The following is a 21,617-nucleotide window of genomic DNA, read 5'->3' as shown; positions in this document are numbered from 1 at the left end:
ACCATCTCAAGCCCGGGAGAGGCCTCGGCGTAGACCAACCCTGACGACGCCCTGGCCTCGGACTTCCGGCCCCCAAGGCCGTGAGAGAGACGTGTCTGTTTAATCCCACGGTGTGTGGGATTGTGTCCCGGCAGCCACGGCAGTTGGAGCAGATGTGTGCACAGGCTCAGGTTCACAAAGGGTCTGCACCTTTCTTATCCTGCTGTGTCTCAAGGCTTGGCAGCATCTTAACTCTTGGCAGCTGGTGAGTGGCTGTTTTCCTGCATCCCAGTGAATCCTGCTATCAAAGTCTTGGTGACTTTTGCTTTTATTTTCCTATCAGTAAAAAATGTCCACGTTTATCACCCATTTGTTCTTACTCTAATATAAACTGTGCCTTTGGCTTACTTTTCTGTTGAGGTGCTCCATTTTTCTTACTGATTTACTAGAGTACTTTTTAGAGTAAAAACATTGAATTTTATGTCATATATTTGGCAAATATTTTTTCAGCTTTTATTTCTTATTGTGTTTCTAATTTAGCATGGAAATGTTTAAATGTTTTACATGTTCAGAAGTCTTTAATTGCACTTGTATTTGAAAAATTCTTTGCCCGTACATGAATCAGATGGGTGGAAGATTTAACTAAATCTTCTTCAATTTTTAAATGATTTCATGTTTTATTTTTTAATATTTAATCCAGTTTTTTATTTATTTGGTATCTGGCATGGGAATAAGGATGTCAACTGATTTTTTTCTCAAAGACCTAAATTTTTCTATACAATTAAAAATGTAATAATCTAGTCATGGTCCTTTGAACTGAAATATTTTCTTTTTCCTATACTACTATTTACACACCAAATTCTGATTTTTGGTTATTATTATGATTCATTGCTCTCTTTTCTTCCTTCCTCAATAGTACTATTGGTATCACCACACTTGTACACAATGACTATACTAATTATATGTATATTCAGTTCAGTTCAGTTCAGTCACTTAGTCATGTCCAACTCTTTGTGACCCCATGAATCGCAGCACGCCAGGCCTCCCTGTCCATCATCAACTCCCAGAGTTCACTAAAACTCATGTCCATTGAGTCGGTGATGCCATCCAGCCATCTCATCTTTGTCGTCCCCTTCTCTTCCTGCCCCCAATTCCTCCCAGCATCAGAGTATTTTCCAATGAGTCAACTCTTCTTATGAGGTGGCCAAAGTACTGGAGTTTCAGCTTCAGCATCAGTCCTTCCAAAGAACAGCCAGGACATATTAGTATTATATTAGTATAATTATCGGAGAAGGCATTGGCAACCCACTCCAGTACTCTTGCCTGGAAAATCTCATGGGTGGAGGAGCCTGGTAGCCTGCAGTCCATGGGATTTCGAAGAGTCGGACACAACTGAGTGACTTCACTTTCACTTTTCACTTTCATGCATTGGAGAAGGCAATGGCACCCCACTCCAGTACTCTTGCCTGGAGAATCCCAGGGACGGGGAGCCTGGTGGGCTGCCATCTATGGGGTCTCACAGAGTCGGACACAACTGAAGCGACTTAGCAGCAGCAGCAGCAGCAGCAGTATAATTATACTATATACTAATTATGGGGCAAATTCCTCTTCATTTCTTCTCTTTTTAAACTTTTTCCTGTCTGTTCCTATCTATGTTTTTTAAGTATTTTTTCAGGTTCTCCCAAGGACTCATTGAAATGTTGCTTGGGAATTATAGTCTGCTAATTAAGTGGAAAGAATCGATATCTTGTCTCATTTCATTTAGACCTATTTGTTGACTATGTCTTCAAACTTCTAGATTTAGTCTTAATCATCCTTACCATTCTAGTTAGGACTGTTGCCAGGTATTTTTTCATCACTATTTTCCCATGAAGATTCCCAATCACTTATCACTGAATCAAAAGGACACTGTTGACTTCTGGATATTCTCTGAATACCACCATTTTGTCAAGTTCTCTTATCAACTCAAACAGGTTTTCCATTGATTCTTACAAAGACTCTAGTTAGATTTATCATCATTCACAGTCAAGACGATTATCTGGAATCATGCTCCTAATTAGAAGTGTGTCTTATTTCTCCTTCATGCTAAAGATTAGAGGTGACAACAGCTGCTTGGCTCATTTTTTTATAGTACATGATTCTTAGTTAGCAAAATGGAGTGTCCATATTTGAGTCTTCTGAGTACAGAGAACATGACTCTGTCCTGGCCACTGTCTGATCATTATCCAGTCAAGAGAATGGTGCTGAGGTTGTTTGAGGAGCATGGACCAGTTCTCTTATAGTGTAGATTTCCAGATCCTCCATGGATCAAACTAGACCCTCAAGAGCCACCCATTTGCTCCTGGTGTCTCAGGCCCCCAGAATTGCCTGCCCAGAGTTGCGTACCCGTCCCTTAACTACATGTATACACATGAAATATATGTATACGTGTGTGTGTGTGTGTGTGTGTGTGTGTGTGTGTGTGTGTGTATGTGCTCAGCTGTATCTGACTCTTTGTTACTGCATGGACTATAGCCTATCAGGTTCCTCTGTCCATGAGATTTCCCAGGCAAGAATATTAGAGTGGGTTGCCATTTCCTCTTCTAGGGGAATCTCTCTGACTCAGGAACAGTACCTGCGTCTCCTGTGTCTCCTGCATTGGCCAGTGTTTTCTTTACCACTGAGCCACCTGGGAAGCCCATATGAGTACATACACATGCATATACGTACATACACACATACTCTGAGGCACCTGAGAGCAGGTGTCAGAAACCCAGTTGCCAGAACAACAAAGCAGGAACTTGCTACTGGGGTGCTGATGTCATAATGGCAGCAAGGGTCACACTAACTGAAATTTGAATCATAAAGTTCTTGGTGGCAGCAAATCACAAGTTTTGCGTTGTCTCAGATTGTGTGAGCACGGGTCAGTAGAAAGAGGTCCAAACTTAAAATCTGGAACCATGGCCTCCATGTCAGCTCTGACACTGATGAACCCTCTAGAGGTTTACAGAGCCTGTGAAATTCCCTGACGTCACCATAGTACTTCCTGTACACGAAGGAGGTTAGATACGTGACTCTTTCAAATTCTTTACTTCCAAAAATATCTTATCAGAAATCCCAAAGGTTCATGAACATCAGAAAAGAAATTCCCACTCATCATTAAATCATGTCCCTCTACAGAAGAGTATTTTTGGTGTCAGTTCTAGGAAGTCTTGTAGGTCTTCACAGAATCATTTAACTTCAGCTTCTTCAGCATTAGAGGTTGGGGCATAGACTTGTTACTGTGATGTTGAATGGTTTGCCTTGGAAATTAACCAAAATCACTGTCACTTTTGAGATTGCAGTCAAGAACTGCATTTTGGATTCTCTTGTTGACTATAAGGGCTGCTCCATTCTTTCTCAGGGATTCTTGCCCATGGTAGTAGATACAGTGGTCATCTGAATTAAATTATCCCATTCCCGTCCATTTTAGTTCACTGGTTCCTAAAATGTTGATGTTCACTCTTGCCATATCCTGTTTGACTCATTTGAAAAGACCCTGATGCTGGGAAAGATCGAGGGCAGGAGAAGAAGAGGGAGACAGAGGACGAGATGGTTGGATGGCATCACTAACTCAACGGACGTGAGTTTGAGCAAACTCTGGAAGATAGCGACGGAAGGGAAGGCCGGCATGCTGCAGTTCACAGGGTGGCAAAGAGTTGGACACAACTTAGCTATTAAACAACAACAACAAAAAAATGATCTAAATTTCCAATGTTGCCACTAGGACTACATGAGTGAGTGAAACAAATTTTTTCAAGAGTGAGTGAAAAAGAAAAAATCAAGATTAAAAAAATAGGGGACAGGGACTTCCTTGATGGTCCAGCAGTTAAAACTCTGGGTTTCCAGTCCAAGGGGTACAGGTTTAATCCTTAGTTGGGGAACTAAGATTCCACATTGCCATGCAGTGCGGCCAAAAAAAAAAAGGTGGGGGGAAGTAGGACAGCTGGACTTCCCATCTATATCAGAGGAAATGATATTATAATTTCACACCCGTTCCATCAACAAGGACATGGGCACAACAGGTATTAGGGCTTTTCAGAAAGGGTAGAGTCGATGTTTCTGATTTACAAGCAGGTGCCACTTGAACACACACTTTTGTCACCCCTCATCTTTCTTCATAAATAAGAAAATCAGAAGCTATGAATAGCCGACTATTTCTAACGCTTTTGGAACACATGATCACTTTAATTCTGCAATGAGTGTCTCAAGTTTTTCGTGCAGGGCACCAGAAAACTGGCCCACCTTTTCTTCTTTTCTATAAAACTGGAAGGTTGGAATGCAATCGACCTTGCACTCTCTCACCAGTTCCTCACACTCGTCGGCATCGACTTCCAGGAACACCACATCCTCGTGCTTCAGGGACAGGGCCTGGAAGAGGGACTTGATGGTCTTGCAGGGCCGGCACCACGTGGCCGAGAAGTCCACGGCCACCAGCTGCTCACCAGCTTCCTTTAGCGCCATCTTGAAGTCGTCTTTGCTCAGGATCACCTTCACCAGGTTGTCATCCAGGAGCTCTGTGTCTTCCTCTGACTGCAGGCTATTGCCTTCTGCGGACCAGACTGTGTGCTCTAAGGACCTGGTGGTCTCACCCGCCTTGAGTAGAATGGTTTCGGTTGAGGACTTGGGGGTCTCACCCTCCTTGGGCAGAATGGTTTCGGCTGAGGACTTGGGGGTCTCACCCTCCTTGGGCAGAATGGTTTCAGCTGAGGACTTGGGGGTCTCACCATCCTTGGGCAGAATGGTTTCGGCTGAGGACTTGGGGGTCTCACCTTCCTTGAGTAGAATGGTTTTGGTTGAGGACTTGGGAGTCTGACCTTCCTTGGGCAGAATGGTTTTGGCTGAGGACTTGAGGGTCTCACCCTCCTTGGGCAGAATGGTTTCAGCTGAGGACTTGGGGATCTCACCCGCTTTGGGCAGAATGGTTTCCGCTGAGGGCTTGGGGGTCTCACCCTCCTTGGGCATGATGGTTTTGGCTGAGGACTTTGGGGTGTCACCCTGCTTAGACAGAATGGCTTTGGTTGTGAACTTGTTGGTTTTACTCTTCTTGGGCAAACTGAATTTTGCTGGAAAATTGGGGGTATTGTCCTGCTTGGGTGAGATGTTTTTTTCTGAAGAAGTGGGGATGTCCACCTGCCTGTGCAGGGCAGTTTTGAGTGGGAATTTGGGGGAGTCAGCCTGCTGTGATGAAATGATTTTGCCTGGGAAACTGGGGGAGTCAGTCCGCTTGGGTGGGAGGATTTGGTTTGGGGAGTTAGGGGAGTCAGCCTGTTTGGGTAAGATGATCTTGGCTGGGAACTTGGGGGAGTCAGCCTGCCGTGATGGATTGATCTTGGCTGGGAAATTGGGGGAGTCAGCCGGCCATGATGGAATGACTTTGGCTGGGGTGTTGAAAATGTCACCCTCTTTTGTCGAGATGGTTTTTTCTGAGAATTTGGAGGCATAAGACTGATTGGGCAGAATGGTTTGGATTGGGGAGATGGGGGCATCAGCCTCCTTGGGCAAAATGGTTTTGGCTGAGGGCTTAGGGGTGTCGCCCTGCTTGGGCAAGGTGGTTTTTTCTGAAGAATTGGGGGTGTTGGCCTGCTTGTGCAGGGTAGTTTTACTGGGGGGATTGAGAATGTCACCCTCTTTTGGCAGGATGTTTTTTTCTGGGAAATTGGGAATGTTACCCTGTTTTGGTGAAATGGTTTGGATTGAGGAATTGAGGGTAGCAGCCTGCTTGGGCAAAATGTTCTGCTGGGAGGAATCGAGAATTTCCCTCTCTTTTGATAGGATGGTCTTTTCTGGGAAACTGGGAGTGTCAGCCTGGTCGGATGGGACGGCTTTTGCTGAGGAATTGAGAAAGTCCCCCTGCTTAGGCAGGACAACCTGGGCTGGAGAGCTGGGGGTGTCACCACTCTGCTCAGGTGGGAGTGTGTGCACAGCCTGCAGGGCTTTGGATGCCCCCACATGTGTCTGTTGAACATTGCTGACCTCGTGGACAAAGGCCTCCAGGGGGTGTGCTGGGACCTGGAGAGTCACATGGCTGGACATAACCTGTAATAATGGGCTTTCTGAAGAAAAAAAAAAATATCAGAGAAGAAATAAAAGCATTCTGATCATCTACTCCAAGGAAGATGGACAGGAGTCCTTCTTAGAGCGCGTGAAGGTAGTCTTCTGATACATTCATTTGCATACTCATATTCCACACAAGACCAAGCGGCATGTGATTACACATAATCTTCACCTAGGTTTTTTCCCCTTTAACTACAAACTTCTCTGCTTAGCTTGACACTGCAGCTGACCCCCTAAGCACACAGGTCCCCAAAGCAGCCCCTTCCCTCCTCCTGACCTTTATCCTCACCTTCATTTGTTTCTCCTTGGTTGTCTGACCTCATTTCCGGTTCCTCCAGGACCCCAGCTTCATCACTTTCCATTTCCAGTTCCTGGTCTCTACCCACCCCTACTTCACAGGTGCCTCATGGCACCAGCAAGGCCATCCCCTTCAACCTTCTCCAACCAAACATCATATGTCAAGTAACAACCTGTACTGGGGTAGAGCCTACAGCCGGCCTGCCCTCTCTGTTTTCACAAGTGTCCCATTTGAGAGTTTCATGACACTCTGTGTTTTGGGGCTGCTCTGTGTGTGGGGCCATGCCGTGCCTGAAGTGAATTCACAGGCATTATTTCCTACAACAAACCACTGAGGTAAGTCCCATTGTGATCTCCACCTTACAAGTGAGAAAACTCAGCCTTAGAGAAGTTATGGGACCAAGTCAAGGTCCCAGAGCTCATCTGTGGGGCAGGTTCCGAGCCCACACTCCTGATACTGGGCTGGGCTGCCTGCCGAGTGCCCCATCCAGGGGGGGTGACTTGAAACCATCTTTCCTACCCCCTTCCTCCAGGTCGTCCCCAGCCACAGCCTTCTCTTTGTGACTCGGCCACCACAACCATCTACTAAGGTCTCCTCTGTGATCTCCTCGAACTGTGGTGCTGGAGGAGACTCTTTAAGGAGATCAAAATAGTCAATCTAAAAGGAAAACAACCCTGAATAGTCATTGGAAGGACAGATGCTGAAGCTGAAGCTCCAATACTTAGGCCACCTGATGCAAAGAGCCAACTCATTGGAAAAGACCCTGATGCTTGGAAAGATTGAAGGAAGGAGGAGAAGGGGGCAACAGAGGATAAGATGGTTGGATGGCATCACTCATTCCATGGACATGACTTTGAGTAAACTCCAGGAGATAGCGAAGGACAGGGAAGCCTGGCGTGCTGCAATTGGGGTCGAAAAGAGTCGGACACAACTGAATGACTAAATAGCAACAACAGGTCTCCTCTCAACCACATCACCCTCTTCTGCAAAGTCCTACCTGCTAATCAGATGTCCAATTTGGATATTGGGAAGGGAGATTATGACATGGAGGAGTTCTCTAACTGAGAAGAGGCAGTAGTGATGGTTCCCCATCCATGTGACAGAATCCTGGCCTCCCCTCTCCAGGCAGAAGCCTCAGCAAGGACCCAGGTTGGATGTGTTCAGAAGAGAGCTGGAAGCGAAGGAGCACCTGCCTCCCGCACCACCTGGAAGCCTAGGAAATGCCACAGCCATGTGGGCTCCATGTGCCCATGGCAGTAGGGGTGATGGGCAGATTGCTGGGCCAGGGAGGTCCTCTCATCCCAAGTGGGGCTGTGATGTTCTAAGACTTGAGCTTCTCTTCGAACCAGGAGAAGCTCAAGAAGAACAAAGAAGCCACAGTACAGGGCGATTTGCAGTGAGAGGCAAGGACCAGGGGCACAGGCGTGACCAGGGGGTGACAGCACGGGCCCTAACACCAGACAGCCTCCTCCATCCTTAACAGTTCCCAGTTCCAGGACCAGGCCAGACCAACCGCCTCACCTGGGAACCAGCAGGAGGCGGGGGGCTCAGGAACAGCAAGTCCATACAGCCCTGTGAACCCACAACCAGCCAGAGTTCGCACAGCCCTGTATACCCACATATTACGGAGAAAGGGCAGGAATCGGAAGACAGAGCTGTCACCAGAGTGAAACCATGTTCCTTAGGCTGAAATCCCCCAGGAGCGTGGTGTCCACAATTAATCAATATATTAATATGTAATTAATCATTAATAACACCACACTGCATATTTGAACATTGCTAAGAGAGTAGATCTTAAAAGTTCTCATCACAAGAAAAAGAAATTTTAACTATGTGTGGTGACAGATGTTAATTAGACTTACATGGTGATCATTTCACAAGATACACAAATATAGAATCATTATGTTGTACATTTGAAACTAATATGTGTTAATTATATCTCCATTTTAAAAGTTTTTTAAAAATCTTAATTGAAAAAGGAAAAAATAACAGAAGCTGACATTTGGCTCCTCCTTTCTTCCTAGTCTGGGCTTCCCTGGTGGCTCAGTGGTAAAGAATCCGCCCGCCAATGCAGGAAATGTGGGTTCAATCCCTGGTCCAGGAAGATCCCCAGGAGAGGAAATGACAGCCCACTCCAGTATTCTTGCCCTAGGAAGTCCCAGGGACAGAGGAGCCTGGTGGGCTACATCCAAGGAGTCACAAAAGAGTCAGACACAATTTAGTGACTAAACAACAACAGCTCTTCCTAGTCTATGGTTTTATGTGACTTACTAACTTCTTGGGCCTGTTTCCTCATTTGTAGCATGGATGCAATCATGGTATCTGCCTGATACAGGGATTGTGAAAACAGAAGGTCATGTGATATAAAACACCTGGTGCAGCAGCCAGGGCAAAGCAGGTCACTATACTCGAGTGTCTTGCTTATGAGCATCGGCTCTGTGCCAGGACTGAAAGAGGTGTTCTCTGTTGAGTGAAACCGTGCAGCCCACTCAGGAGACCCCTAGGGTGTCGGAGACTGTGTACACATGGCCCCGCTGGTTGCCCAGAGCCCCCACGGACAGTTCCTCATGAATATGGTGGATATCATACCTTGTGTGACACCTTGGGGGCAGGGGTTTTGGGAACTCAGAATCTTGCTTGGGTTTTCTGACAGCAATCTGGTGCATATATCACAGAGCCTACAGCAGAGCCAAGGATCAACCGATGAGCAAACAGCAGGATTTCTGCAATGGGACATGCAGACATTGTCCCTCTCCTTGGTGGGATGAATAACTACAAAGAACATCACATCCGCTCAGCTCTGATTTCACAGCCAGAGGAGTCTGTATCAAACTTCAGAAAAAGTCTCTTCTGAGGCTTTTGAGATTCCAGAATTGTGGGTAAGGGTGCATTTGAATTACACTCTGCATCTTATATATGAGGAAACTGAAGCTTAGAGACATTGGTCTTCCAACCCCTCCACCCACTGCCAGCAATTGACTTAAAAAATTACAATTATTCAACCCAACGTTATAGTAAGAAAAAGACAAACTTGATAAAACTTAAAATATTTATTAGTATGAATCAGTGTGCGTTAAACCAAAAAATAACAGATACAATTGGACAACGTGGAAGGCAGTGCTTTACTACAGAATACAAGGTGGACAGGTAGGTCCTAAGGTCTGCAGCGGCGTCTTCTATACGTGAGAACTGGGTCCAGCCCAGACAGAGGCCCCTTATGAAAACACGAGGGAGGGGGCAGTTTACACAGTCAAGTGCTGACACTGGATCTCTGGGTCTGGTTTTAGTAACGAAGGTTAAACCAGAACCTAACAGGGCTGAATGGGGCTCAGAGCCCTTTCTTTCGCTCGTTATTCAAGTTGTGATCAGCGTCACAGAGTAGAGAGATGCAGGGCCCTGAGGGGAGCCTATTGGGCCATCACAGGTCACGTTCCTCAACCTCAGGGGACACACCTCTGTCACCTGAGCTCCCCTGGGTCCTCCACGGGGTCCAGCCCTTTGCTTGGCTAAAGGCTGGCTTCAGCTCTCCAGATTTCTCTGGTCTGCAAGCAAGTGCCCTGACACACTGCTCCCCACTATAAAGACGGCAGCTCAATTACGAGCGTGCAGTGTTGGCACAATTCCACTGCCACCTGGGGGAATTCCCATGGGGAGACAATCCCCCTGAGAGCCCATGCCCGATTTCCACGATTGAGTCATGAGCCACACTCAGCCAGGGGAATGGATCACATGTCGCTGTAACAAATCTGAAGTTGTATTTACACACGTGAAGGAAAACAGAAGAGCACATTTGGGGGAACTGGGTGAAGGACGCTGCTGAACAACTTGGAACAACAGTAATGTCCAGGCCTTTACATCACATCACACGGTTATGGTTCAGAGATTAGAACAGTCAGAAAGTAATCTCAAGGCAAAATAAAGGAAGATAAGCAAGGCTCCTTGTGGACAAAGCTCGAGCCCCCATCTTCAGAAAAGACCCCAGGTTCCTGCAAATGTCTATGTGCCCGTCTTCTCTTTCCACAACTGCTCCAAGGAGTGACTATAGGCAAGCGGCCGGCCAATGCCTTGAAAAGTTAAGGCTGCACAGAAAGGCAAACGAGTGGCTCCCAACCACGTGGGCTTCTGAAACTAAGCCATAGGCTCACGGGTGGGTAGCCTGCTCTGCGTGGTTAAGACCAGCTCTTTTATGCAAGATGGGAGTGCTGAACAGCCAGCCCAAAGCTGCAAACTCCTCAGGGCCATGCACCTCCTTAGCTAGGGAACTTTGTCTAGAGACAAGCTCTGGTCCTTAGGGACTGCCAGGTGATGAAAAATTCCAAAATAAGCCTGCATGCCACCTGGAACGAGGTCACTTGAATGTGCAACCCACATTTTTTTAAACTTTGTTAAGAGGCAAGATAATGGCTCAGCCTTCAAGCAGAATCACGGAGCCCATAATGTTGACAAGGTGCACAAAATCCTTAAAGCCCTGCAAAGTGTACCAAGGTGTCCAAGTTCCAATTTGCCAACAGTTTTAGGGGAACCCGTCTGGAGTTTAAGCTCTTGAACCAAAAATAAGTGTTTTCAGCTTCCATGTCCTAAGATTGTCAAATGATTCTGGCAAGCTGAGTAAAGTGGTAAGAGCACCAAATTGACAACATATTCTCAAGTTGAAAAACACCTACATCTGAGATTTCAAACTGTTTTCTTCACTGCAGCCCACGTGAAGAAGTGTGAATGGGGCCCTGATCTCTCAAGGACTCTCACTTTTTTTGACAGCAGACTCAGTATCCCCAACCATCAAGGGCTGGTGGGACCAGCATGGCAGGGCTCAAGAATGGCTCAAACCAAGTTACAGAAAGTTTGAGGTCTTTCATCGGCCCATGATCTCTTTCTTGATTTTTACACTGTAGGTCTTCAATGAGTGTTTGTTGAGCCTTGAAGGTACCAACTGGCCCTGTTACCACACTACCTGGTCAGCCACATCTCACCCCACAAAAGGCACCAATCTGAATCTCCTCCAAGGTTCACTTCCCATCCTGAGCCTTCCTAGAAAAACAACCGCTTCTCAACCCCAGGTTTTTATGAAAATTAGAAAGAAAACAGGATGTGAACTTTCAATAGGGACAGTTTTCTTCCCTTCCCCTCCACTGGATTCAGACATCTTTAATTCACTGGGATTCCCAGGTGGCTCAGTGGTAAAGGATCCACCTGCCAATGCAGGAGACATAAGAGACGCCGGTTCGATCCCTGGGTCAGGAAGATCCCCTGGAGGATGAAATGGCAACCCACTCCAGTATTCTTGCCTGAAGAATCCCAATGAAGGAGGAGCCTGGTGGGCTACCGTCCATGGGGTCACAAAGAGTCAGATACGACTGAGCACAAAACAATTCACTGAGCTGACAGGGAGTCTGAAAAGGGAAGGTTCATCGGAGCCTGTTCCCAGCTAACAGGCATTCCAGGGGTAGGCTTGTGTTCAACCTTAATACCCACCCCACCAAAGCTTGGCCCTTCCCTAAAAACCCTCTGATTTCGTAGTTTTGGGCGGGGCAGGGAGGAGGGGCAAGCAGGGGGGCAGGCGTCTAGAATCTTACTGTGCCAGTACTTCTGGCTGGCTTTCCTGTAATCAATTATTCATTGATATTGTTTAATATGAGAAGTTTGCCCTACAATTTACATTCAAACATCATCCAAGTAATTTGTTCCCGGGATATGGCACTATGTCACACTCTTTTAGTAAAATAACACTCTGTGAGAAACTTCCCTAAGAGAGTGGGGATTTATTACCCTGCAGGTCATGCAAACCAGGTGGTCTCTGGAATAACATTTATATCCTGCATTTGTCACTGCTTACACGGTAATGACTCCAAATGATTTCCAACACCAGGCCTCCAACTCCCAGCGCAACGTGAAATACTGTAGTCGGGTTCAGTTGGTTTATATGACCAAGGCTTAGAAAAATGTTCATGGAATAAAAGTCAGAGATGTAGACAACAGTTCCTAATACATCTTTCTCCACTTTCATAACAAGCTCGAGTTCTACCGTAGATGGTCCAATTACACCTCACTGAAAGGAAAATTAAGGGAACCTTTCGGCAAAGGTTGGTGGAGTAACTAAGGCAACAGCACTGAAGAAGTTCCTGACATTTGATTAGAAACACAGGAAATCAGAGTGGAACATCACTTTAGAACCTCACACACATAAGCCAGTAAGACTTTTGTACAAATTTAAGAATATTTTAAGGCTTTTAACAAAAAAACTCAACTATACTTAATACCTAAAATCCGTTCCCTCTGAGTGAATTTCACACACCAAAGGCCATTCTGTGGCAGGGTGGTGGGTTTTCCCAGAGTTTCCCAGAATCCTTTTCCAGGGACACTTCCTGCCCTGTTCTCTGCGGGGCTCTCCTCCCTCTGAGCCAGGGGCCAGACTACCGAGGAGGGAGGCCCTGAGGAAGTGCCCAGGGAGGGAGCTCCGGCCTCTTCAAGTACAGGGGACCCTGCCCCGGGTCAGCAGCACCGCCGGCCGACCTGCGAGGTTGGCTTCCCCAGTTTGATGGATCCACTGTTTCCGTTTTCATGGGGGTCCAGGGGTGGAATCTGGCGACCTGCAAGGAAGGGAGGCCAAGGGTGAGTTCTTGTTCCCAGCTGACCCCCTGTGCAGATGGGGGCCTGCTCCCGCTCCCCGACGTCATGTGTACAACCTGCAGGCTGCAACCAGGTGGAGGGGCTACCTCTTCCAGTGTTCCCCCACCATGCCACCCCCCAGCCTGGGCTGTGTGACGTCAAACATAGAAAGTAAAGGAAAGGTAAAACCAGCTTTCTGCATCCGCCTTCTCCACACAGGCATCAGCACACTGCTCGCTCCCAGCCTTCCCCCATCCGCCCACTAGAACGACTGCCTCTCAGTTTCAACAGCAACAGTGAGGCCTCAGCTTCTTAAAATAGACCTGGCTGGGGAACTGCGATGGTCCCAGCAACACTGCATTTTAACACCAGGTTTCCATCCCTCATCCTGCCAACGCACACAGAGAGTTAACGGGAAAGCCTCTAGAGACATTCTTCACAGGAAACAGTATCTTAATGCCATAAACAAGCAGAGCAAAATGTTAGTCGCTCAGTCATGTCTGACTGCTTGTGACCCCATGGACTGTAGCCTACCAGGCTCCTCTGTCCATGGGATTCTCCAGGCAAGAATACTGGAGTGGGTTGCCATTCCCTTCTCCAGGGTATCTTCCTGACCTAGGGATCGAACTTGAGTCTCCTGCATTGGCAGGCGGATTCTTTACTGCTGAGCCACGAGGGAAGTACTGCAATACTCTTATGATTTCTTAAGTCATAAAACTGTGGTGCTGGAGAAGATTCTTGAAAGTCCCTTGGACAGCAAGGAGACCAAACCAGTCAACTCTAAAGGAAATCAACCCTGAACATTCATTGGAAGGACTGATGCTGAAGTTTCAATACTTTGGTCACTTGAGCTGACTCATTGAAAAAGACCGTAATGCTGGAAAAGATTGAATACTTTGGTCACTTGAGCTGACTCATTGAAAAAGACCGTAATGCTGGAAAAGATTGAAAGCAGGAGGAGAAGGGGGTGGCAGCGGATGAGATGGTTGGACGGCATCACCAATTCAACGGACATGAGTCTGAGGAAACTCCAGAAGATAGCGAAGGAAGGGAAGCCTGGTGTGCTGCAGTCTATGGAGTTGGAAAGAGTCAGACTTGACTTAGTGACTGAACAACAACAGTGAGGCAGCCCCTTAAAAAGAGCAGGAAGCCACTAGCGCTGTGGAAACACACTGAGAACTCAGAACCTGTGGTCTGAGTTACCTGGAGCTTACTGAAAGCTTAAACATATTTACACAAAAGAAGAGTTCCAGAAAATGCCATAGCATTCGGTACCAAGGTGATCACCTTGGAACACTGTTGAATCAGTATTAATTACATGGGCACAGAATAGGGCAAACACACACACACACATCTGAAAAGGCTCTGGGCATCCAACCATGTCTGTGCTGTTACAAAATGTCCTCTGAGAGCATAGGCACAGTCTCCAAACAGGTCCTCCGGAGGATAAATCCCACAGCAGGGTGTTTATTTTAATAAGGTTTGTATTATGCAAGATTTTGCTCAGGAAAAGTTAAAAGACTTTTTTTTTTTTTTGAGTTCTATCTTTCTGAAAGTTGACAGCTCAGAGAAAAAGCAGGTTTTGTAAATGATTCCTCAAGAACAAAGTTATGGGAGAAAACTGATTCCAAGCCTGTAAACTGTATATTGTGGTGGCTCTGGACTGGGGCTGTGACGCTTTTATACACAACAAAAATAAAACAGCACACTCAGCGGCAGCTGTCCTGGGGATGGCCGCTTCCTGCACAGGCCTGGCATCATCTTCCTGCCAAGCTGCTGTCTGGGTACTTCCCTCTCTCACCCTGGCCCCAGGATCTACCAGGCTCCACTTTGGTTGGATGGGTGGTAGAGGGGCTGGTACCTGCCTGTCACTTCCATTTCTCAATTCTGATTTTCTGAATTATCCAGAGAAGTAGACTGACTATGCTTACCAGCTTCCCTGGTGGCTCAGATGGTAAAGAATCTGCCTGCAAGAAAGAATCAGCAGACCTGGGTTCAATCCCTGGGTCAGGAAGATCCCCTGGAGAAGGGAATGTCAACCCACTCCAGTATATTCTTGCTTGGAGAATCCCATGGACAGAGGAGCCTGGTGGGCTACAGTCCATGGGGTCACAAACAGTCGGACACGATTGAATGACTAACACACTAACAAACTGATTGTGTCTACTAGGACTCGGCAGCATTTGCTGTTAATCACGATCTCCCAGTCTCTCTATTTGGGGCGGAGGGGTCCTCTCTGACCCACTGCAGAGCTCACGATCAGGTGGCCCCACCCCAGGAATACAGAATGGAGCTGGCACCACACTGGTGACACCTGAGGTCACCCTCTAAACTGTCCTTTTGCTGCCGTCAAGAAGACAACATTGGGACTTCGAGATAACCTGGAACATTAGCGTCTAGACCTAGGAAGGCGCTAACGCTCTGTGCAGGATGAGCACAGCGTAGGATTCAGGAAGTGGATTCAGCCAGGATGCTGGCAGGAAATCCTGGTTGGGGATAATGAGAGTGCCATGGAGAGAAGTAGAAAATAGGGAGGGAAGGAGGACTGCAGGAAGTTACCTGGCAGACGTGACAACTGGTCGGAGGCGGGAAGATGAGAGAGAGAGGAAGAAAACTGAAGTTCAAGTCCAGGAGCCGTGGGAACGGTGGTGCCCCAGCAAAGACGGAAGTAAGGGGCGAGATCACCATTGACCTTGAATCCAAAACACCAAATGTCTTCAACATGGAGGGGCTTACGTTCCTTTAAAATCATTAGGCTTCCTTGCTATTCAAAGGCACCATTTCCCTTTTAAAAAAATTAGTAGACTATATTTGGGGGGAGGGGCAGTTTTAGGTTTACAGAAAAAATCAGGCATGAAGTTCAAAGAGTTTACATATACTCCTCCTCCTCATCCCCAATGTCCTCTAACACCTGTCATGCGTGGGGACCATTTATTACAACTGAAGAGCCACTGCTGATCATTAAGTGAAGAAATAAGAAAACAACTCAAGGGACTTCCCTGGTGGTCCAGTGGTTAAGAATCCGCCAGCAAACACAGGGGGACACAGGTTCGAGCCCTGGTCCACGAAGAGCCCACATGCTGCAGACCAACTAATCTCACAAGCCAAGACTTCAGTAGAAGCCCACATGCTGCAACTGCGGAAGCTAGTGCTCCACAGCAAGAGAAACCACCGCAATGAGAAGCTAGAGCACCGAAACGAAAAGTAGCCCCCGAATGCTGGAGTAGAGAAAAGCCCACATTAAGCAACAAAGACCCAGCACAGTCAAAATAGATAAATACTTAAAACAAAAAAAACAGCAAATCAATACAAAATGGGAAAATGTTGAACAGACACTTTATCAGAGGAGACACAAGGATTGTGAATAAGCACATGAACAGGCACTCAACACTGTCGGTCATTGGAAGATGGATGTCAAAACCACAAGGAGAGACCATCACAGTCCCATCTGAATGGTTGAAATTTAACAACTGATCGTCCCACCTGCTGGCAAGGAGCTGGAGCTACTGGAGCTCTGCGGGATTAGGGGTGGGAATGAAAAATGCTAACACCGCTTTGGGACACAGGCTGGGGGACCCATAGAATATGGACTATTGCCTATGAGAGGAGCCAGCCACACTCCTTCGAGGTGTTTATCCACACAGAAACTTGTGCGTGAAATCTCATCACAGTCTTGCCTGTAATCACTAAAACCTGAAAACCACCCAAATGTGTAGGTGAATGGATTAACAAATTTTTACTCATGCTATGGAATGCCATGGCAGACTCTTAAGTGTGCCTTGGACAGCAAGGAAATCAAACCAGTCCATCCTAAAGGAAATCAGTCCTGAATATTCATTGGAAGGACTGATGCTGAAGCTGAAGCTCCAATATTTTGGCCACCTGATGTGAAGAGCTGACTCATTGGAAAAGACCCTGATGTTGGGAAAGACTGAGGGCAGGAAAAGGGGGCAACAGAGGATGAGGTATTTGGATGGCATCACCAACTCAATGGACATGAGTCTGAGCAAACTCCTGGAGATAGTGGAGGGCAGAGGAGTCTGGTGTGCTGCAATTCATGGGGTCACAGGGAGTCAGACACAACTTAGCAACTGAACAACAAACTTGGATCAGGACAAATGACCTAATTGCTCGAATAAAGAAACTGCATGGAGGGAACCTACTGTGAAGGAGAGGCTTGAAAGGCACACCAGCTAATTTTATCACTATACATGGAGCTTATTTGCATCCTGACCCAAACATACTGTTAAATGCAAACAAATCATTTCTGATAATTATAAGCTACTAAAAATTTGAACATCACATGTTCAATGTCATTAATATGATAATAGCATTATGACGATGAATGCCACCATATAATTGCTTTGTAAAAAAAAAAGTTACATACTGAAAATATTTACAGATGAAATGATGTTCTGGATTGCCTTCAAAATAATACAGGTGTGGGGGGAGGGGCAGGCTGGGGGAAGTGTGGGGTAGGGATGAAGGCAGCTTGGTTTTGAGTATGGTCTGCCCTATATATCTGCAGGTTCTGTATTCTTGCATCCAACTTACCTCAGACTGAAAATATTCAAGAAAAAAATTCCAGAAAGTTCCAGAAAGCAAAACTTGACTTTGCCACACTGGCAACTATTTGAATAGCATTTACATTGTATTTACAACTGCATAGCATTGTTATGGTCTTAGGTATTATTTGCAATCTGGAGATGATTTAAAGTATATGGGAGGATGTGCTTAGCTTATACACAAACACAATGCCCTTTTATACAAAGGATTGAGCATCTTTGGATTTGGTGTCAGTGGTCCCGGAAGGGGCCCCCTCCAAGGGGCACCAAGTGATGACCGTACTTGATGTTCATTACATTCTTCAGTTTACTGGTGTATATGTTTACAGTTTTCCATAACAAAGTCTTTAAGTCCCCTGCAATCTGACCACCATGAAACAACCACTGTTAACATCTTAACATGTGTGTTCCCTTTGACTCTTCGCCCAAAATAATATATTTACAATTACACAGTCTACGTGCTTAGTCTCTCAGTGATGTCTGACTCTTTTCGACCCCGTGGACTGCAGCCCTCCAGGGTCCTCTGTCCGTGAAGATTCTCCAGGCAAGAATACTAGAGTGGGTTGCCATGCCCTCCTCCAGGGGATCTTCCCAACTCAGGGATTGCACCCAAGTCTCCCTCACTGCAGGCAGGTTATTTACCGTTTGAGCTGCCAGGGAATGTAGTCTATGGTTCACATTTTATAAAATCAGGGTATTATACAAAGTGTTCTGTAATTTCTGTTTCACACACAACAATTTATCTTTTTATGTCAGTAAAGACAGATTTACATCCCTGTTTTTAATCACTAGTTTACACTGGTGTTCCAGGATTACTAAAAAATCGTTTCCCAAGTTTTGGGCAGTTAAGTCATTTCCTGTTTTTCACCAGAAGCTGCCATCTGCAATAAGAAGTGGGCAGACTGGAGGCTCAGAGCATGGGTTCTGGAGTCCTGCTCCCAGGACTGACCCCCTGTGACCGGGAGTAAGTTGCAAACCTCTCCACACCTCAATGTCCTCATGTAAAGCAGGGACGATAACAGAGACGACTTCATAAGATAAATGGGGTATTAATGAGCTAGTAAACATTGAAGCAATTATTTATTTCAGACGTAATTACCCAGTATAAGAAAAACGCCTGAAAAATCCCATGGACAGAGGAGCCTGGCGGGCTATAGTCCAAAGGGTCACAGAGTCAGACACAACTGAGTGACTAAGCACTACATAAGCAAAACATTTGTTTTTCCTAAATGAAGTAGACCACCAGGCTCTCAGGAATTCCTTATGCAAAGTCCCCATCACTTTGAGCCATAAAGACCTTATACAAAAAAAAAAAAAGAAAGGGACTTTCCTAGTAGCCCAGTGGTTAAGACTCTGTGGGGGGACTGTGGGGAGGTTAAGGGGGGCACTTTCAATTCCTAGTTGAGAAGCTAAAATCCCACATGCCACATGGAGGGGAAAAGAAAAAAGACCTCATATGCATGAAGAGATTTACACTGGTTGAGCCGTGCAAAGGAATACCTTTCGAATTAAGAGACTAATGCTCGGATTTAGGCTTGTCTTCTTCTGTGAAGTCTTTACGTCATTTTTTATTGAAAACATGACTTTGCATAAACCTAGGGAGGTCTCCTAGCTCTTGCAGAAATCCCAGGGTGAATTTCAGATACACAGAGCTGCATTGATGCTGGGAGAGAGCTCTGGAAAATACGGGGAGCTGCATGGGGACAGGGTGACAAATACACACGACTGTATATAACGTAGATAAACAAGGACCTACTGTATAGCCCAGGGAACTCTACTCAATATCTTGTAATAGCCTATAGGGAAAACAATCTGAAAAAGAATACATACATATATATAATACATATACAGACACACACACACGTGTATAACTGAATGACTCTGCTGTATACCTGAAACTAACATGACATTGTAAATCAACTATACTCTAATTAAAAAAAAAAAAAGATCAGAAATGAGGAAAACCTTTCCACATCGACTCTTTAGCCACAGGTCTCGTACAAGGGAGACACTGTTTCTTGTTGATGATCACCAGACACGAAAAATGACTAAAAGCTTCTCTTGTCTCCTTTGCCCAGAGTCATTCAGCTTCATGGGTGACTTTGGTTTTCCACATCTTTCTCACTCTTTTTTTTTCCTCCCCTCAACATACAAACATAAAATGCTATAGAATATGTAATTGTGTAAGTAAAATAAATTTTATTTGGCAACGGAGTTACTTCATTCTGAGTCGTGAAACACAGACTGGAAGGGTGAAAGCACAGACTCTTGGAGACAGAGAACAGCGAGGGGTCGTGTGGGTCTGCAGGAACCTGGGCAAGGCTGCAGGGTTTAGTCTGTGGCACCAGATAAATTAACTCAGAGGAAACGCTCTGCTCCAGAGCTCCGTGGCTTTTATCCTCTGAGCCCCAGAAGCATAAAGATGCAAACTATCCTGAAAACACAAACCAGATACTTACTGATTCCTTGAAAGAGCTCTTCGATATTAATTGCATTCTTTGCACTTGTCTCAACCACGACAGCTCCGATGGACTCCGCATACTCCTTGGCATCCTTCAAAGGCACTTCCCTGGAAAAGAGGGCAGACCAGCAGAGGTGAATGCCCGTCTGTACAGAATAAATAACCCTGCAGAGCAAAGAAACAGCTCACATGCAAATAGCTTCCTCGTGGGCCTGCAGAATAACAACTCGGTCACCCAGTAAGTATTAGAAACGTGGGTGAAGCTTTTTCAAGCTTGAAACCCAGTCTGTGGCATCCATGGAGACAGGACATGTGTGTATAAGCTACTGTCCCTGGTCCCACCAAAGGAGAGAACTCCAGAACAGTAGGAAAGGCATTATAAGTGAGGCCAGCTTTCCGAGTTAGGATTGGTTCCAAATTTTTTTCCCATAATAATGACTCAATGTTTTTTAAAAATTGCACATGTGCACACACTCGCATATGTGCTTTTCTAACACTTTCTGTATATTGCCTTTTACAAATCAGAGAAAATACATGATGTGATCTGGAAGACTGGCAATGAACACATTTACAGTTCCAACGGCGTATTTGAACTTTCTCCTTTAAAAGGCTGTTACTCTAAAGGTTTAGGTCATGAACTCAATCCAGATGAATAATCTAAAAAAACATTTATTGATGTACTTTCTCAGGTGAAGATACTGCAGCGGACTGAAAGATTAAAAAAGACACAGTTCCTATTCTCCAGAAGTCTATTCATTGATTCAACCAATATTTAGAGAGAACAGTTGTATGCCAGCCCTTTCTTGTAGGCAGTCCCTGCCTTATGGAACATACACCGGCGAGCAAAGAAACACACACCTATGGACACACTAAGCCACACTATTATAATGTCTGCAACACGGAGATAACAAAGTAAGTGCTCAGGAGTAGAGGGTAGAGAGCCGAGCGTTTGATCCAAGGAACCAGGGCAGGTGCCATAGAAGCGGCCACTGAAGTGTGGCCACCAGGGGCAGCAAGAACACGGACCAGAGCCTGACAAAGGCCCCCCAGGTTGGGTGCGCCCTCACCCCTCCTGTGGTGTGGGACCCACTGCCATGTGGACACCTGAGCCATGTCGGCTGGACTCTAAACTTGCCTTATCATTCTTACCAAGGACACCCCAGGCAAAATGACCCTTTTGAATCTACCCTCTTCCTCATTTCTAACAGACAAGCCCCCAGGCCTCTCAGTTATTATAAAAAAAAAAAAAGTCTTTGGTCTTTTTGGTAGCGATGAATTTTACAGAGGAAATATCCCAGAAGAGGGCTTTTCTAGGTTCAGTTTGGCAAGTTACTCTACTTTTTTTTTTCTTTTTCTTCCTGGCCGTCTTTATCAAACCAAAGCTCATAGGATGGGGCTCCTCCCTGCCCTAAGGTGGAGCAGAGGAGACTGTTCACAGGTGTGGTTGTTGGGGGAGCCCTCTGGCCACCGTGGAAGCTGTGGAGAACCCTCCCCTCCAGGGAGGGAAGGTCAGTTCAGGCTTCCGTGTGTCCTTCTAGGGGGACCAAGAGGAACAGAATACTGTCTACCAGGATTATGGTGAGAACAAAGTCACTCATGACAAAATCCAAACCACCCACCCTGAGGGAGACGG

General features: G+C 46.1%; 2 protein-coding genes across 3 annotated transcripts in view; both read right to left on the bottom strand.

Moving 5' to 3' along the window:
* Positions 1-3,942: 3,942 nt before the first annotated feature.
* On the bottom strand, positions 3,943-9,262 carry TXNDC2 (thioredoxin domain containing 2). Its single transcript, XM_019986475.2, has 2 exons — positions 6,344-9,262; positions 3,943-6,053 (listed from the first exon to the last, which is right to left on the bottom strand). Exons 1-2 carry the CDS (start codon positions 6,414-6,416, stop codon positions 4,180-4,182), a joined length of 1,947 nt encoding a protein of 648 aa, XP_019842034.2. The 5' UTR covers positions 6,417-9,262; the 3' UTR covers positions 3,943-4,179.
* Positions 9,263-9,387: 125 nt separating this feature from the next.
* The window catches only part of RAB31 (RAB31, member RAS oncogene family), an 81,952-nt gene continuing 69,722 nt past the window's right edge, over positions 9,388-21,617 (bottom strand). For both annotated transcript variants that reach the window (XM_070778951.1, XM_070778950.1), the window contains 2 exons: positions 19,983-20,092; positions 9,388-12,939 (listed from right to left, as the gene is read on the bottom strand). In XM_070778951.1, the coding sequence (XP_070635052.1) occupies positions 12,842-12,939; positions 19,983-20,092 (208 nt within the window). In that variant the 3' untranslated portion in view covers positions 9,388-12,841. The remainder of the gene's footprint in view (positions 12,940-19,982; positions 20,093-21,617) is intronic.

Source organism: Bos indicus, chromosome 24, assembly GCF_029378745.1.
Source record: "Bos indicus isolate NIAB-ARS_2022 breed Sahiwal x Tharparkar chromosome 24, NIAB-ARS_B.indTharparkar_mat_pri_1.0, whole genome shotgun sequence".
Classification (NCBI taxonomy): Eukaryota; Metazoa; Chordata; class Mammalia; order Artiodactyla; family Bovidae; genus Bos; species Bos indicus.
The sequence above is the reverse complement of the archived record's forward strand: the minus strand, read 5'-3'. Positions and strand labels throughout refer to the sequence as shown.

Coding starts and splice junctions, on each gene's coding strand:
- TXNDC2 (XM_019986475.2), bottom strand. CDS start 6,416: ATGGAAAGTGATGAAGCTGGGGTCCTGGAGGAACCGGAAATGAGGTCA. Junction 6,054..6,343: donor CCAAGGAGAAACAAATGAAG/GTGAGGATAAAG, acceptor TTTTTTCTTCAG/AAAGCCCATTATTACAGGTT.